The sequence below is a fragment of the Aythya marila genome (assembly GCF_965140915.1).
Source record: "Aythya marila genome assembly, chromosome: 3".
Classification (NCBI taxonomy): domain Eukaryota; kingdom Metazoa; phylum Chordata; class Aves; order Anseriformes; family Anatidae; genus Aythya; species Aythya marila.
The window spans coordinates 81,323,869-81,343,621 of NC_139044.1; the positions used below are offsets into that span (position 1 = coordinate 81,323,869).

Here is a 19,753-nt window from a genome sequence, read left to right on the forward strand (position 1 = left end):
GTTCCCCGCCTTGTGTGAATGCTATTATTCATTGTAGCATGCATAGGTTATCTTAATCTTTTCTTCTTTTTTTTTGATGAGTATTCAAGGCTTCACATTTTGAGAAGTGTTCTCCTGTCTGAAAAGGTCTTTTTTATTACTAATTGATGTCTAAATGCATTTCAGAGAGCTGTCAGCCAGAGAGCACCAACTGATGATTTAATTTCAAAATAACTTTAGTACATAGAAACCAATCTAGCCACAGAATATCATATTTTAAATAAAAATGACTATGGAGTCTTCCAGTGTGATTATTTACCCTAAATGAAAAACATCCACCACTAGATGTCATCATTTCAGACATTAAGGAACTGGAAAGATGGTTTTTGACCTCTACTAAATTAGAGTTCATGGGAAAGAGAACCAGCTGTGTAGGTCGTTACTCAAGCATAGTGCTTCTGAATTTTATCTAAGTAAAAGCTCAGTAGAAATACCACCACTGAGCACATATTGCATGTGACTAATTGTGAAGCATCACAAGAAATGATTAAATGTAATGCTGAGATCAACTGAGGTAGAGTAAGGGTATGTGCAAGGGGAAAGCGTATGTCTACTTTATGGCGCCTGGTTGAGGACCTTTCCAGTGCAGAAGGGGATAATAAAAGAAGGGGGAAGCCACAGACAGCAGCATATAGAGACACAAACCTCCCTATCATACAACTGGGAGATATAGTGGGGGCAAAAACTGGTCAGTCACACTGATTGCTAGGGTTCTGAAGAGTGTAGGAATGCTTATTTCTGTAGCGTCATCTGGTCGAGGGCCTTGTCAAATGGGACAATAAGGAAAGATGTATACCGAATATATGGAGTCACAGAGCTGTCAGACAAACCCAACAGGGACAAAAACAAGAAACAAACGTTATCCATCTCACTAATTAATGATCTGTCAGGAAACTGCAGGCAAAACCATACCTTTGCAACTGTTGGGGACATAAACTTGAGGGTGCAGGGTGTTTGCAGTCCCGCTGACCAGTTTGCAGGTCAGCGGGACTGCAAACTGATGGGGCAATGAACAGTGGGGGGAGATCAAGGAGGAACAAAAGAGGAACAGACAGAGGGTGTTGTAAAGGTGGCCAGTTGTGTGTAAAATGGAGCTTGTCTGACGTTAGCCCTTTGGCTGACCACTGCAGACTGTTCTGTCTTCTTACAAAGCCTCTTAACCATCTCTCTTTCTTTTCTCTCCCAATACTGTGCACATGGTACAAGGACAAGGTACCAGATACTGGGGTCTGGTGTGGGTGGATTTGGAGTCAGACTGGCTCTTTGGGCATCTCGGGCCTGGAGTGTCAACGGCTGGAGCCAGTGGGATCTCTGTGCCAGGCGCTGGGGTGGGTGGGGGTCTGTCTGCTCTCAGCCCTGTCCCTGGGGGCTCTGTGTGGCAGTGCCTTGTCTGTGGCAATGTGTGTGACATGTCCACGTCCTCAGTGCTTGTACCTGTGTCTCAGGGCCACATGCCCAGCTTCTCTACTGTTCGCACCTGCAAAGAGGAGAGCAGCTGGCACATCCACCAGAGACCCCATGTCCCCACCAGAGACCCCGCGTCCCCGGGGCACTGGGCTGGCTCCAGCATCTGGGCTGGAGGGAGCCCTGGGTGGAGGTGCTGCAGGCTGCAGCCCTTGCTTACATCCCTTAGCACACTGTAGCAGTTTTTGAAGAGGAACTGACATTATGTTGAAGTACACTGAAGGAGAAAATAGAGTTTCTACAGAGATCATCATTTTTATTGAAAACATGATGGAATGAGGAGCATTAAACTGCTAAAATACTATTATTACTGCTGATATTATGAATCATTAATATTTATCATTAGAATTGACTCAGTCTTTTTGATAGGTAAAGTTCAGAAATATAAGTAAGTTTTTGGATTTGCTGACATAAAAAGCCTTGTGTTGGTTATACAGAAACATGTTTTCCTGTTTGGTGATTTTAAAAACACAGAAAACTTTCCTTGACAAACATTTGAGATTCCTCTGTGTAATTACATGCCCGGTGCTGACAGAGAATTATTTCCAGTTACGTGTTCCATGAAGACTCTTGCAAGCCACTTGAAGTTAAAGCAGTTATAGTGTTGTACACAGCTGTACACAGGATTGAAGAGGGATGAGTAGACAGGAGGCGTAATGACACTTCTATTTCCATGTTTAAGTTCTGCATCAGATAACTGCTTAACTGAGACAGAAGATTTGGCACAATGTTGTTTCAGTATTCTTTTTGCATTTTGAAGCAATTTCCCATTCTAATTATAACTCTGGTTAAAACAAAAACTATAGGAATTAAATGTGAAAATTCAGTCTCCTAGCAGAATGCCTGATTGAATTTTCTGTTGATATTGAAAGGTGAAAAAAATTGACGCAAGCCTATATGAAGATTTTAAAAACCAGTATTTTGGAGATGAAGTCCTTCATCGCTTAGATCTTTGCTCCATGTTGAAAAAAAAGCAACCCAATGGCTACTACTACTGTGAGTCCTCTGTTTTTCTTGGTAAGTACATCTTCATTTTCTTCCTGTATCAATCATGCCTGTAAATTATATGCCTGAAAAGTCATTTTTTCTGTGGTGGATGTTAGGCAATTCTCTCTGTTGATTATAAAGATAGCCTGTGTGACTAAGTAAGATTAGATGCAGTAGTTTTCGATTATTAAAGCTAAATGAAGTGTGTGGTTTGGCAAAGATGTGACCTTACTCAGACTGTATTCCTATATAGAGAAAATTTCAAGGTACAACAGATTTAATGATAACTGTTCAGAGTATCATCAACACTTCAAACATTGTACAAAATACCTTGCCTAGATCATTGCAATGCTAGAAGTTACATTTGTGTCCTTCTGCTTTATCTGAACAGAAGTTTCACATCCTGGTGATTATTCTAGGCTTGTCTTCTTATTTTTGCCATTTGTATATAGCTGGCACTTCAGTTGGTGTGCATGGAAAGTCTGTGCACCGAGACTATGGGATAATTGCTGTATAATTAATTAACCACCTCTCCAGGGTGGTTAGCTCTCACTAGATGATAGTGGAGCTTGGAGTTGGGGTTAGTTGTATTTACAACAAGAGTTGTAAGATTCTTCAATGAAGTAACTCAGGAATGCTGAGGATTTTTCTTAATGCAGCCAGCCCTTTAAACCTAGGAATGTATTGTGCGATGTGTTGGGAATATCTTGAAAGATACTATTCACCTTGGGGATCTTTAAGAAACCAGATGACATGGGAAGACAGGCAAGTAGTAATACTGCAAAATAAGAGCTTTTTTACATTAATTTTATTTTTTACTTTACTAATTTGTCTGGTTCTTTGTATGTGCCATGTTAGATGTTGAGTCTTAAAAGAGGTTTATAGCAAGGAATAGGTCATGGTCTCAGGAGGTCAGTTGGTATTTTTTCTTATTTGTACTGAGTACAGCTTGATTTTTATGTTTTGGTCATTTTTTTCCTGAATTTGTGTCAGAGGTTGAATGCAGTGGTGTTGGAAGACATGGGATACTGACATTCATGACAAAAGTTCATGTGAACTCTTAACTTTGTCTTTTTTCCTTAAAAATAGAGATTCAGAACTCTGTTGTGCATGTTGTCAATGAGCAATAGTTCCATTTCAAAAAGAATATGGACGGTCTTAATAAATCTGAATAAATCAAAGTCTTAACTCATACTCAAGGGAAAAGAAAACATCTGTTCTTGTATGGATTCTCTGACAAAAAGAAAGAAATATAAAAAATCTTTTTACAGGGAGCCTCAACAATAAAATACTTAAAGACCATGATGCATTTCTTCTCATATACTTTGCAACATTTTCCAGATCTCTGCTAATAAACAGGAATATTCATAACAAAAATTCACCATAAATCATTTCAACAAGCAGTCATTCAGTGGATCTAACCTTTCCTACTCCAAAGCATACTAACCTTATTAATGAAAATATTAATGACCAAGGAACGATCGTATCCTCAGAAAGAAAGAACAAAACACGCAACGTTAGGGAAGTTTTCCAAGACTGTTGCCATCCCAACTAGTTGAATAGAAACATCTTCACTGGAGTCTTTTCTTGTGCAGGCAGTTTAATAGAAAGACACGTCTTCACCCTTGAAAACTAAGAAATCTTTAAACGGATGAAAACAACAATTTGTTATGAAGATAACATCCTTAAGGACTAAAAAATCTTAAAAAGATGAAAACATCTATTGGTTTTGAAGATGCATCCTTAAGGACAAAGAAATCTGAAAAAAAAAAGAGGAAAACTTTACAGAAGTGCTGTGTCCACCCCCAAATTCTGCAAAACCCTTAAAGGCATGATGAGCATAAAATAAAAGGAAAACTGCTGATCCAGATACCTTTTCTGGTAGAGCTAATTTTGGTGGAAAGATCCAATTTTCTAAGGCTTATAACTGATGGGATCAATACATTATACTCCATTTTTGCTTAGCAAATACTGTTCTTTCATCATCATAAAAACTGTACCGGGTTCACGTGCCTCATCTACTGTTTTTCAGGCACTCTTCGTTCAGCATCTGAATTGTTTCATTCTTAATGCTGTGTCAAAACTAATACTGTAGTGGAGACAAAAAGTGTTAATGAGCAACTACTACGAACTCTGTATTTCTGTGGTTTGGACCAGCTTTGCATAAGCACTGCTATTAAAAGGTGACTCTAATCACCAGGACTCCATGTGGGGCTTTGGTGACAGCTTGCTTTGTGTCTTGTGGTGCCTTGCTCCTCCTTGTGGTCCCCCTTGTGGTCCTTGTTCCCACGGTATTACTGGTGGGATATTACTGTTTTTGAGAGGACTGTTTTGAGGATTTATTATTAAATACTTATACAAGAATTTCAGCATTTCAGGCACTTTGTAAATGCTGAATATTATTTCCTGTTAATGATTTTGTTTGCACTTAGGCCCCCCTTATTTAGAAGAGGTATACTGTTACAAAACAAATAGAAAGTAGTTGCCTGCAGTACAGAGGAAAAAAAATTGTAGGATGGCTATTTAAATTTGTGACAATATTGCAAAATGCAGATCAGTCAAAACCAAAAAGAGATTTATTTATACATCTCTCTCTCTGTATATAATATTTATTGCCGTGTGTTATGTATGTCCCATATTTATATCTCTGTGTGTATATATATATATATGACGTCTTCTGTACACATTTGTACATTCAGTTAGGTATTTATGTGCATCCAAATGCTTAGAGAAATTACAAGATGATTTAACATTGTATAATTTTTTTAATTTGGATGAAATTAAGGCTCAGCTATTCACAAATACACTTGTTTTAGAATCTGTATCTGATTAATGAATTTGGCAAATACTCATTACAAATAAAGACGTTTAGTAGTATATTTGGTAGATATTGACAATGTGTTTTCGAAACATTTGTTTAAGTCTCTCTTCTTGAACTTTTCTTGTTACTGACATTTCAGAATGCTAAAATGAGATAGTCTTTCATCTGTCTTTTGAGTCCCATTAAATGGTTGGTAACAGCAGTCAATCAACTGGTATTCAAAGCAAGAATCAGATGCTTGTTTGGCTTTAACTGAGTGGTGTTGTGACAATGCCTAAACAATTTATGGGAATTGTCATCTTCACAGTCTGAGCAAAATTCTCTGAATTATTTTTACATTAGTACTACATCTGGCTTTCTCAAGCCAAGAATATTTGAATAGATGTTCTTCACTGACACCACATTAAGAAAGTGTAGCTTCATTATCCTTGCCTCCCTCAACCTTACATGAATGTGGATGCATCTTGCTAAAATATATGCATCTTGTTTTTCTGGTTTTGAATACATTAATATATACTTATCTAAAGCCAAAAGGAGAGGGAAAACATCTATATTGGAACAGAGTTTAAATGACTTCTAGTTTAATTTCAGAGAAGGAGAAGGAGAATTGTTTTTTTTTTAAAAACCCAATATATAAAATATTTTAAAATGTTCCATGAACAGGGGTTTTAGTAACTATAGACAATTAGGGCATTAAAATAAACATGGGGAGAGTTAACCCAGTTTTATTAATACATCAGAAACAATAGAATTTGAAATCTACTTTATACAGACAAGAGCTGTATCCAGCTCTGGTTCTTTCTACATGCACATGGCACTCAAGCACTTGTCTTTTTTTTTTCCTTGAAGTGCAGAGAAAATGTAACATCAGTATTTACTTTTTGTTACCTGGAGTTTGGGCCACATTTCAGGGTTATGCATCTAATACGATGAAAAGATCTAAAAAGGGATCAGATGTAATGTTAGAAGAGAAACAGAAATCCATGCACAATGAAGAACTATGTACTACCATTGCTAAGTGCCACAACACCTATCAGCTTGGTAGCTAGACATTTTAAAAACATGTTTAAAAGTATAGGAAGCACAAAAGCTCAATATAGATAAAGACAGAGGTGAAACACCTGCTGAGCTGCAACAATACGCACAGCAGGTAAATAAGCTTTGACAGTATGTTACAGAGAAACATCCACTATCTTCAGCAGAGCCTACAGACATCTGCACCAAAAGATTTCTCTCCATCTGCATGTCAGCCCCACAGGGTATGTATTCAGGAGTTAAAATTTGACTTGACAGTGACAATGGGGAGAAGCTTCATTCTCAAAGCAGAGATCAGTTTGTTCTTTAAAGCAAATAAATCAGCAAGCTGACAAAAAGTCCTTCAGACCACCCACCTCATGGCAGCTGTTGTATGTCACCTTGAATCCCAAATAGCAGTGAATGCTAGAATATGTTGAGCTTCTCAATATATACGCTTTCACCTGAATGATGAATGAGTTCTTTATGTCACAGTAAAGATGTTCAGTAGACCCTCAAAGGGAACATTATATACATCTTCTTATGTTAAACATGCCTTTGACATTATGTACCCCTCTTAAATATTTTCTGGATCCATGTATTAAGATTTTTATACAAATCTGTTTTAAAGAAAATGTGTTTATAGTAATATAATGTAAAATCAAATTATATGCACATTAAGGAAAGTTGTCAGATGCTAAGCTGTATTCAGCCTGTAAACTGTGTTAAGTTTCTCCTGCATGGCTGGTATGGAGAAGGTTAAATATGAGACTTCCCATGTGCCAGGTTGGAGGTTGAAGTGCTGTTATGGTTCCCCTTAATCCTTGCAATCTAGCAGTAGCAATCTAGAAATCAAAATACCAGACCACAAACATCTAATTTATCTGAATAAAAGCGTAAAAATATGGTAAAAGTTAATGTTTCTTGCTCCTCAAATAATAACCCATACAGATGGGTTTTAAGTAGCAGAACATCGGTGTGTCGGTCTACATTTCTGTGGAGCCACGTACAAGTTAGGTCTAACTTCATTTTCCAGGAACCTTCTGAAAGTCTCTCTGAAATGGGAGACACCTTCAGACAGTCATTCATCCCATCCTAAAATATGTGTGTATGACAGGCAAGATCTAAGAAGTGTCTAAGATAGGCAAGATTAGAATCTCAGATATATTACGTGAACGGTTGTTAATATTTGTTAATTAGTTTGCTTGTTAATTTTTTATATAGAAATGCGTAGATTCTCAACGAAAGGATGCATTATATTTGCAAGCTTCATGTTTCTGAGGTAGGGCAATAACCATATGAATGGAATGTGTTACAAGCAAAATATATTTTTGCAGATCTCTACTGTTAGGCCATCTGAGTCATTTAAGTAACTTTTTAATAGCCTTGATTTAGGATTTAGTGTTGCAGTTTATGCTTCCACATTACATTTTATGGTTCCACCAAGGCAGCTAGTCAGCACTCCTCTCTCAAACAAGGAACAAGATGCTCCTGCTGGCAGCTTATAGAAGAGCTCTCTATTTTGTGGATAAACTTGCCAGGAATAGATTTTGGGAATACTGACCAAGAAGAAAGGAATTACAAAGGAGGAAACACATCTGTACTGGATACAGGAAATAGATATGATAACATCACTTTTTGAACTCAAAGTAATACTGAAAAGAAATAGTAGACTTAAAATGAAAGAATTGGTGGCCAATGGACAGCTGGGAGAGATTGTCAACATCCCTTGGTTTGCTGTTTTAAAAAAATGCAGTGTCATGCAAGAAGGATGGTGATACCTCACCTTCATCAAGGAAGAAATGAATTCAAATACAGTGTGCAATATGAATTCTTCCCAATTTGTCTGACATCTTTTTAAAGCAGCACTGGGTCAAATGAAAAGAAAGACTGGCATTTGTCTGCTTTACATACTGTCCTACTTCCCTGTCTACAGATGGTTTGACCTGACTGTGACTGATTTTACTCGTATAGCAATTAAACATTTTCTCACATAGGAAGCAACAGTAGTAACGAAGTAAATGCTGTTTTGATCATCCAGATTCTACATGCTCCAAAAATACGCTTCTCTCATGTTTCTTTTGCTATCCATGCCTGCATGGCATTGAATTACTTCTAAAATGAATCATTCTTTGAACTTATCTGATACCTGTTCTTATTTCTGCTTCTTCTGTAAATTCCAAATATGCCCGTTAAATTCACTTCTTAATTTTTCTTTTCGTGATAATGTGTTTAAAGGCTAGCTTCTAACTTCTCTACTCTATTTGGCTGTGATTAACCACTCTTGCGTTTCTTGCATACCTATGACACTCATCCTAAATTTTAATTAAAAACGACAGTCATACTGCTTATGGATAAAATGTCTTGGGCAGCTTACCAGGGGCTATTTCTTAACATTTGTAATTAGCAATTCATTCACTGTTTGTGATGAGTTTTTCCACAGCCGCTGCAATTTTGTGCATATAGTATGCTAAATAACTCTTTGCCTTACATACAAAGCAACAGGTATTGTGGGTTAATCTGTAGTCTTTCCCCAAAGCACTAATTCTTAACAGCATAATGTGGTCTAATACTGACTCATAAAAGTGATCCTTTAAACGCGGCAGAGAAACACTCATATTTTAGTTTATAATGTAGAAGTCAGACTCTATTTAAGGTGGATAGAAAATGGTGATCCAGTGATTTCATACACAAATCAAGTATCTTGTATTGACTTCTGAGGATAGAGTGGTCCCCTATTGCTTCCTTCTCTCTGGTCTTACATTAAAACTTGATAGATGTTCTCTTTAGCTCTAGTGATACAGCTCATCTTGTATCAGTACACTGGACAGTTTCTTCTGTACTTGGTAATTTTGTTATTGAAACATTAACCATCGGTACAGTATTTTTCTTCATGATAGAGCATTTTTATTTTAGTTTTTTAATACCAGTTTACTAATACCATTGTAACTTTGAAGTTACAATGGCAAATTCTGTGTAGATACAAAGGAGAACAAGTTGATTGAAGTTAAAATAACCAATGTAAATATGACTTGAAAGTGGAAATTTTCATTTCATAGTAATATTCAGTTGTTTTGAGGGCAACTTCTAATATCCACGACTTTGAGCTTTAATGTTGGCAAATGTGTTAGAAGCTTTTCATTGGAAAGTGACAATGAATTTTCAAGAAAGAAGCATGCTTTGTATTCAATCATGCATCTCTTAATACTGATGGTAAGGAAAACTTTCTCATCACCTTCCATGATTGCAATTTGTGATTCAGTGATTATGGGGTATGTATTATTTGCTTTGTACAAGGTAGTTTTTGCATTTTTCTTTTAAGAATACCATATTGTAATTAGAGGGCTATTTAAAGACTAAATGCTGATATTTATCTTTTTATTTTTCAGCAAAAAGATGTTTGAAATAGTGATGTGTTTTCATGCCAGTGCTGTTATCAATAGTTGAAACTAAATGAAAATATTTTCCACAAATGACTTTCAAAAATAAGTGCAGACAGTGGGATAAAATTGGTGAAGTAAATCTGAAGGAAAACACAAAAGCGTATTTCAGATCAGTAAGAATGTGACTTGTGAGTGAAAATTTTGTCAGCTATATAAAACAAACATTGAATTTTTTGCCCATGCTGTAAAGTACAATTTAATATCATCCAGCATCTTTTTTTTGGTGCATTAAGTATTTCTGCTTGAAAGACATTTTTCCTCAAGCAGACTTTGGCTTCCAAACAAGTAATTTATTCCTAATTTTAATATATTTAAAATACTTTGAAAATAAGTAACGCATTAATGTCAAGATATGTTCATTGCATATATTAAAAAAAAGACTGCCAAAGTGGTGAGGAGCATATTAATTATTTGGTATTCTTTCATTGAATAGATCAGTAGAACTTAATTATTTTTTATTATTAAAATTTTCCAAGCTAGAATGTTGCTCTTCTTGATACTTATTTTATGCACTCTATTTTATTGTCGTAACATCAAAAGGAAGCTATGTTTGATTTACCATAATTTAATTATGCTCTTCTGCAGTACTCGGGAGAAGTGTTTTTCAGTAGTTCAAAGGACATGGACAGAAAGGAAAAACATTATTCCATTGTTATAACGTCAGTATTTTTCAGTTGTTGATGGTTTATATAGATCTGAAGAGTTTACACAGTGTGCAGCATTATTACATGGAGAGATTCTGCTATGCTTGCTCTAAAATAAAACATGGTTACAGATCAGTCCAGATCAGTACTTCAGGATAATACAAGCCATGACATAAAAGTTTAGTTGTTAAATAAAAGTGCTTTGTTTTGCTTATTACTACAATTCACGTTTGTCTTTTCAGAACACTACTCAGTAATGAATAGACACAGATGATAGTTTCATTTCCAGCACTTTCTTATTTTAGACTGTATTAAAAATATTTTTGAAGCCCCTAAAATTAATAATAAAAAAACAAACAAACAAACAACAAACAACCAAACAAACAGTTTCTTTCCAGTGGAGATAATTTCAAGATCAAATGTGACTGGTTTTAAAGAAGTTGAAGGTTAGTGTGGTGTATAGCATCATTTTTTAATTCCTAGAAAGCAGCAATGCACTGTTTCTTATGGAAGTAGTAGACTGTAACAGCACTTTCCATTGCAAGATCACAGCAATCACAAGCTGAAACATACCACTATAGTCTTAAGAGTAGTCTGCCAAATCATGTGAAGTTTTAATCTGTTCTCAAACCCATCAGAAAGAACAATCACAGACCCTGCAGAATGCATAGTACATTTGTATCAAACATTTAAGATCTGAGTAATGACAGGAGTGAAATCTGAAACATCCCTCTTCATAGGAGGGTTACACAGATCTGTTGGATATGAATGGCTGGAGGCTGTTAGTCATGCACCACATAGAATTTCTGGGAAGGAGCGACATAAACATTGCTTTGTTGTACACAGAATGGTTTGGGTTGGAAGGGACCTTACAGACCATCCTGTTCCACCCCCCTGCCATGGGCAGGGACACCTCCCACCAGACCAGGTTGCCCAAAGCCCCATCCAGCCTGGCCTTGAACACCTCCAGGGATGGGGCATCCACAGCTCCTCTGGGCAGCCTGTGCCAGGGCCTCAGAGTAAAGAATTTCGTCCTAATGCCTAATCTAAATCTACCCTTTTTTAGTTTAAAGCCATTACCCCCTGTCCTACCATTATACTTCCTGACAAAGAGTCCCTCCTGATCTTTCCTGTGGGCCCCTTTTAGGCACTGGAAGGCCGCTGCAATGTCTCCCCTGGGCCTTTTCTTCTCTAGGCTGAGCAATCCCAACTCTCTCAGTCTGTCTTCGCAATGCGTAAGAAATAACTTTACACAGCCTTTCATGCTTTGTGAACTTTACTCATCTGTACCACTGCAAGATTAAGTGAGTTAACCACTGAAGACATAAGCTATCTGATTTCACTTGAGTGGTTTTAGGTGCTCTGCTTGCATTTGCTGTGCAACAGACAAAGAACAATCAAGATTATGAAGAGATGATAGTGCCTCAAGATGTCCTTCCTGCTTCTCAAGTGCTGGCTGTGGACTTTGGGTTGATGCTATAGTGTTTAACTACGTACTAATTTGTACACAAATATCCATAACTCAAGAGACTTAAGTGACCAAAGCTGTGGTACCAGGCCTAGGTCATACATACTTACAGCCACCTAAAGTTAGGCTTCCAATTTTTTATGTTCCTAACCATGTCTACACAGTATTTTCCAAGTTGGTGTGAATTCACACAGCTCGCATTGTGAGCAGGTTGTCTGGGTGAGCGAGGTCGGCACAGCGCTGAGCGTGACGGTGTGAGTTGTCACCACAGGGTCTGCTCACCTGGTCTGCCTCAGCTCTGAGTACGGGAAGGGTGAGCTCCTCCTGTCCTCTCTGAAGGGCGTGGTTTTATTTTATCTTAGGTAAATACCTTGATTTCTGAAGTGCTGAGGCACTCCAGTTGAGCCTCTGGCTCAATAAGCTTTAATAATCTGTGCTAACTTTGTGTTTTACAAAAAGCAGATTTGTTTTAAAGAGTTCAGACTAACCGTGCACAGCCTACCAATTACAGCAAAAAGTAATTTCTGACCGAAGACTGTTTAAATAACCTTCTAAATTCAAAATGACTTATTTAGGGAAACAGTGGAAATGCATTTTAATACCTAGTCACTGTTTCCATAGCTTGTTAATTTTTTAAAAATGTTTAAGTTGTTTTGAATCAGAAACCCTAGATACTGAACTTCATAGCTTTAATCAAGAGAATAAACAAAAGGCTTCTTTACACATAAAACTGTTCCTCATTAAATACACTTGGAAAGTGGGTCAAGCTGAACAGGAACAAAGCACTCTTATTCCAAAGTAAGAGTGTTCACATATGGAATTATTCAGAAATGGCTCCTAGTGCTTTAAAATTCCCAACCATTGTTAATCTATTCTGTCTTTCAAATGCAGGCAAGCCTTATGCTTTTCCTTCTCCATTACTATCTATCATATCAGAAACACAAAACATTGCATGTTAAAACTTAACGTCACTTGATTAGGACATATGCAATCCTTGGCAGAAAAGGAGGCTTGTTAGAGTATATTTAATATTATAAATGCTATTTTAGTACTGTATTGAAGTTGTATTGGATCATTGTGAAGACATTTACAGGATGGAACCTTTGCTTTTTATAGCTTTTTTTTTTTTCAAGAGAGATATAACCATGCTTTGGTGAAAAAATATACTAGGAAGAGTTAATATAATATTAAAGAACAAAACAAAATGACATGATTGTTAAGATATGATAATATAAGCACATGAAAGCAAGTGAAAGCAATAATTACATGGCAAGAATAGCTGTTTCTCATGGATATACTCTTTTAGAAGCATACACTGAATTCTTTGTGATCTTTATTATTGATGAATTCTATTTTCTGTAGTTTGTAACTTCCTTTCCTGACGTTACCCAAGACGTATAGATGCTAATCTCCAGATCTCTCAGTTACCATCCATAATCTGGCTTAGCTATTTGCATCATGTTTTGCATCATTGGCATCGTCCAATTGTTTTGCAGTTATCTAGTCAGAGCTTCTCATGTATATTTTTTCTTTTGAGAAATACAGAGAACACCTCGATAATCTTAATAATTCACTGTCTGTATTGGTTTGAGTGTACTGAGGCTAGATATATTCTCGGGATAGTTACATTAATTATGAAGATCATACAGGTATACTGTTTTCCAAATGGTGTTTAAAATATTATACTACAATTCCTTCTGTATAAGTATGACAAACGTATTTAAATGTAAACCTCACTTCATAATTTGAAATACAGGTATGTAAATACTAATGCCTTACTATTTTTAAATTTGTAAATACTTTCCTGATAAAGATCCATCTGTATTTTTACTGCTTTTCTGTAGTATTGGGCTTTAATTTTTGACGTATATTGCCAATTTACAGAGTGATGCTGCAATTATTGAAGTTGTTTATGAGGAGAAAGGGCTAAGAGTTTTTAAAACTTGAGTTATTTCTGATTTTTCATCTGTCCGTTCAATTCTAAACTCTCCAATCACTTTCAGTTCTTTTTTTCCACATCATTTTGGGACTTCAGGGCTAGCGGTGGTGAAATTCTATAATATATAATATACATAATGAAATTCTAAAGAAAAAAGAATATTTTGGGAAAACACTGTGTTTTAGGATAGATTTCAAGGTAACAGTTAAAGTGGAGTGCAATAGTCAAGTACAAAATATTTCTGAAAGATGAGATGCTACTTAGTATTGCTTTTGTCTAGAGTCTAGGTGAGTTGTAACTCTTAAACACATAGAATTAGTCAGCTGTTTATATTTAATAAATTCACCTTTTGTAACTGTAGCTATTCTAATATTTTTTTTTATTTGAACACTTCAGTCTTTATTGATTAATGTAACGGCAGAATCGGCAAGGGTTTGCATTCTGTCACACATACATTTTTCAATGTAAATTTACATAGAGGCACACAAATTCAAATGTAATGGTCTACCAGTGCAATTATATTAACAATATTGTGCTGTTAGTGCAATTGTAGTAACAATTCTCTCTACAGACTCTCTCGTAGAGTCTAAGGCTCCCTAGAGTCTAAGGGCTGTTCTCTAAACAAATTTGTACTACTAGTCCAGTCTTTTTTGTCTACCTGACTGAAAAGTGCATTTGATAGGTGTATCATGTTGAATAAATACATTTTGCACAGTCTTTGACTGGGATTGTTATCACCTTGACATATATCAAAGCTGCTGCCTTCCAGTTGCAAAGTACAGATTCCCCACTATGTATAGGCTTTGCACTGAGTACAGCCCAGATGTTCTTTTTCGCATGTGTTGTTAGTACGTGATTCATTGAAATGTTCTTTTACTTGGAAACAGCTAGGAAAGTCTCCTATACTGACGTTTTTAGGAATGTCCATTTAAAGGAGCATCTTTAGTTATTGCATGTTATTATCTTTTGTATGTGATCTTATTTTTCCAGCTATGAAAATAGCTTTTTCAAACTATTGCATCCTTACATAAAAGCTTCATTAGCACATAAATGAAAAGTTCATGTTCAGCATTATAATTAAAATAAATATATAAATCCCATTTTATCAACTTGGGTAGAACAGCAATTTAAAAATAAAAGCAAATACCTAAGGTGTATAACCACTGATTTCCACTACATAATTTTTGTTGCCAAGGATGAAAACAAATCTCTCTTTGCCTTCTCTAGGAGGTAAATGCAGTTTTAGTTTGTACAGTACACAAAAAATCCAGAATAAAAGGAACCATTTTACTTCTTTTAAAGACTGTTTATACATGACTTCATTTTGTAAAAAAATATTTTCAATACGTTGAGGAAGGGAGAAAGAATTTGTTATTTCACATAACAGGTATTGTATCATCTCCTTGTTCTGATTGCAAATGCTGAATCCCATTCCTTTTTTGAAAATCTTTATAAATACCACCGTGTCCTTGGAGTGAAGAAATGTGTAGGAATGTTCACTCATTTACTTGTTTGTGCAGGGATCTCAGTCAGAAACCCCAGTTCTTGAATTCTTTTTTTTTAAGAATTAAAATATTTTTCTCAAAATGCTTTAATTTTTACACAAATAGAGCAGGTGTTCATATAAGAAACTAAAATTCTAGAATGCACTTTCCTCATAAATCTTAAAACCAGATTCAAAAACAATAAGCATGTTTCTACATGAAGATACAAGAAATTTTTACAGGTGTAGTGCCAGATGAGGTTTTTTGAGAATCTTCTAGTAAATCACTCCTAGCTTGGGGCTTACTTTTGACTCCATAGATTTCTCTTTTCAGATTATGATCTTTCTGTATTAACAGCCTGATATTAATTAGATAACACTTCTGCATCATTTGGTAGAGATGTGATAGAAAATCTTAATGGACAAGTGCTGCTTAACTTGTTCTTTCCTTTTTACTTTCTCCAGGTATAAATAGCATTCAGATTAATTGTTGTCAGCATGCTTACATGTAATGATTTACAGAATAACTTACAGGATTGAATTTGTTTGAAAATATATGTATTTTGATTTTAAATCTGTCAGTACATTCTGTTAACACTTGAGTCTCTCGAGTAAGTAGTGTAATTAGGTTTACATTATTTTAATGAACTCTAATGTTTTATCTCATCTCCAATGGAAAACAGAAAACCAAGTGTAACTATTTGTTTCATGCAGTATTAAACTGAGGCTGATGATCTGTAGCAAAGGAATGGCTGGATTCCAGCAGAAGTTTCTCTTAACATTGGAGCAGGGCATCATTTTTGTTACACAAGTTTTTCTGTGAAGAGTATATGGGAGGAATAAACCGAAAAGAGTTCAAAGGAGGGCCACCAAGATGATGAAGGGCCTGGAGCACCCCTCATGTGAGGACAGGCTGAGAGAGCTGGGACTGTTCAGCCTAGAGAAGAGGAGGCTCAGGAGGGATCTTACCAATGCCTATAAATACCTCAAGGGAGGATGCAGAGGATGGGGCCAGGCTCTTTTCTGTGGTGCCCAGTGGCAGGACAAGAGGCTGTGGTCACAAACTGAAACACAGGAGGTTCAATCTGAGCATCAGGCGGTGCTTTCCTGTGAGGGTAACAGAGCAGTGGCACAGAGTGCCCAGAGAGGCTTTGGAGTCTCTTACACTTAGGGGTCACCTGCAAATGAGAAATTCAGTTTTCAGTAGACTTCCTGCAAAGGTCTAGTAGTAATGAATGCATATTTTGCACCTGCTTGTGAGAGCAGACATTTTAATTCCATGCTGTTTTCCCCTCCCTTTTCATAGTTTTAAATAAAAGAGGGAGAAGAAGTCATAAAAGGAAAGCAACAGCTTTTAAAATTATACGCAACAGATGACTGCTGAAATAATGTTTAAAGTATTCTAAAATATGTGGGCTAGATTTTGAAATATTGTCTATTGCCCCATTTCTGTCTTTTTAGAAAGGACTGGGAGTAAAGTTGTTCCCGCAATAGGTTTGATTTCACTGCTATACTCAGGGTAGAGTTTTGTGTATTGGCCACCTGTGGAAGATTGTACTCCAAGTAGCAGTTTTAGCTGGTATAGATTTGGGCTTAACTTTGTAGATATTGCCTGAAGTTACATTATGCTTCCAGATGGGAGCTCCAGAGCTGTACATAAATCAGATAAAAACAATTCAGGAAGGCAGCCTGAAGTCTCCATATGTGATTTCTCTTCAAAAATCTACATGGAGACTGCTGAATTTCTGAAAAAAATAGCTGCTGAAGCTGTATGATGTATAAAGCCAGGGATGGTTCCATAATCCAATCTCAGCTCATTTACAGCATGGGCTCTAAGCCTGCTTGGCTCTTCGGGGAGCTGAGTGAATTTAGGCAGTCTGAAAGGACAGTGCTCCTGTGGAACCCCACAGGTGCGTGGTACCGGCATGGCACAAGGACATCTCACCTGCAGGCAGTGGTCAAAGCCTTGCCAATGGTGGACGATTAATTGCTGGGAAGACTAAGCTGCTTTCTCATCTCATCAGAGTAGAGGACACTGCAATTCCTCTGGGCATCAATTCTTGTTGTCAGACTCCCTTCCTGCAAGTTCTGTATGTGTGCACCAGTGAGGCACCTGAATCTGAGGATTTTCTGTACTGAATTCAGTCACTGGTCATGGCATCCCTCTTTCTTCACAGACCTTCATCCCACTGTGTTTGACTGTTTTGAAGGCCTGTTGGCTGTGAAAAAAAAAAAAAAAAAAAAAAGAAAAAAAAAAGGATATATATGTATTTAAGGATATATTCAGATCTTGAGATTTCATTTCTGGACAGTTACAAGGTGAAATGTGTTAGATATTTCAAAGGAGGGGGAATCAAGGGTTAATCTCTTTCTTTCAGAATATGTTTTTCTTTACAGTCTAAACAAACAGATTGGTTGAGGTGTGTTCCTTGCTTAGCAGTACAGGTTACTAAGCTAATTTACAGTGCACAGGTAGATTTCAGTGAACCATATTAAGGTGCAGAAGCCAAGCAAGTGGTATCAGCTGACAACATCAAAACCTCATTGTATGAACTGCGGGGTTTTTTAATACATTTTACATGGATTGCTTTGGTGACTTGGTGCTGCTTCCCTGTTTTTCCTCCCATGAATCATGAAAAGCCTTTGATACAATCTTGAGAACATAGCTCTTATCAGAGTAACTATCATTGGTCTCTTCATTTCTGTTCTCTAGAGCTAAGTGTTATTAGTTGCACTGCACCAAACACCACATTATCACTGATGTACAGGAAAAATACAGCAAAAGGTTGAAAAATGACCTAAAATGCTGGGTCTTTGTTCTCTCCAGAAAGTTAGCAGAAATAACATATTAGTACTGATTTCCACAACTTCTAAGAGCATAGTGCAGCTGTCTATTCAACATTGACTTTTTCTTCCGACTGCAAAAACACACATTTAAGGAATCTCCTCCTGTTGCACTGTCAAGTACCTTTTGAATTACTGAAAATTTTACGGACAGTATTACATTAAATCTCAACCCCATGCTGTCTTGCAGTCTTATCAGCTGCTTTAACAAGGGAGAGCAAATGAGCTTTGTAATATTCTCAGAAAATTAACACATCTGTGCTTTGGAGCTCGAAATGTGGGAGACTAGGAAGAAGTTGCAATACACACGGGTGTTGCAACAGGAATGGAGTGGGGGCTGAAATCATGGCTGTTCTGTGCAACCTTAGCAAGCCAGCTAAGTTTTGGGCTTATTCAGTGAGCCTATTTAAGCGTGTTCCAAATCCCAGAAGAATTCTTCATACCCAGAAGAGCAGTAATGAATAGCAAGCAATGCACCAGCGATAGGATGCTAGCACTGAACAGAATGACAAGGGTCAGAGATACTAACAGTGGGTTGAATACACAAAACTGTTGTGCAATGTCAGCATTTTATTTTCTCCTTTCTTCACAAACTTTGAAGGGAAAAAAATTAGTACTTGCTATTTAAATTTATTTTTTTTTTCGGTTTGCGTGTTCTAGTGGAAAATGCATTCTGATTTTTTTTTTTAACACGACTTGTTCTTCTAGGCTGAGCACAGTAGTGTTCCAGAAGCCAACTTCTAACATTTTGTGTTTGTAATATATGCACATTGCAAAAAATATCTCACTGTTCATGTTGCATTTTATTTTTAATGTAAGAGATTGGCATGTTCCAACGGAGTTGAATGGAAGTATGGTAAGTACTGGCAATTTGGTAGCCAGGTTTTCCTGTTCATTAAAATAAGCATTTAAAAAGGCTAAATGTAATCAGGAAAGTAAAGTAAATATTCAGAATAATATTAGGGAGAAAAAAAAAAAGTCCTCTTAAAAAATGCAAACAACGTAGAGGTAATCTGTTGGAAATGAAAGTATCAATTCAGATATCTGAACATAGTCATTAGCATCTTTCTACTGATTTTTTTTCCTTGTTTCATTTCCATACACATAAAAAAAAATCTGCTATTTTACTATATAAGTTAAATGTAAAGGAACAGTTTTCCTTTCTCCTTAGAACTTTTTTAGTATCCTCACAGTCAGGTTAACTCTCAGTAAACCATTAGTGGACAGCGATAGCTGTCTCCAACTACTTGCAGCATTGTGAGATTGCCATGCTAGGAACATAACTCTTTTCAAGCCTCATTATCCTCAACTGTTCAAATCACCTTTGACATTTTAGAAGGAAAAAGTATGTAAGTACCAGCATTTTTGCCCTGAATTCGATTTCACTCGCTTCACATGGCATTTAGTAACTTTTATCGAGCTAATAGGTTCAGTTTCTTTTTGTGTTTTTGGAGAGTTTTTTTCCCCACAAAAATACAGTAATTAATATAAGACAATAATTAAGTAGCCTTCAGTTCCCCCTCCTGCTTTTATATGTTCCTTAATTTTTGTCTTTTCCACACCAGCAGGAACAAAAATAAATCTCATTATTAAGTTACTGCGCCATT

General features: G+C 36.5%; 1 protein-coding gene across 3 annotated transcripts in view; it reads left to right on the forward strand.

The window, feature by feature from the left end:
- Window positions 1–19,753, forward strand: part of AKAP7 (A-kinase anchoring protein 7) — an 86,291-nt gene that overhangs the window by 36,117 nt on the left and 30,421 nt on the right. For all 3 annotated transcript variants that reach the window (XR_014317125.1, XR_014317126.1, XM_082756131.1), the window contains exon 7: window positions 2,376–2,520. Coding sequence is in view for 1 of the 3 variants with exons in the window: in XM_082756131.1 (XP_082612257.1) it covers window positions 2,376–2,520 (145 nt within the window). In the remaining 2 variants the exon portion in view is untranslated. The remainder of the gene's footprint in view (window positions 1–2,375; window positions 2,521–19,753) is intronic.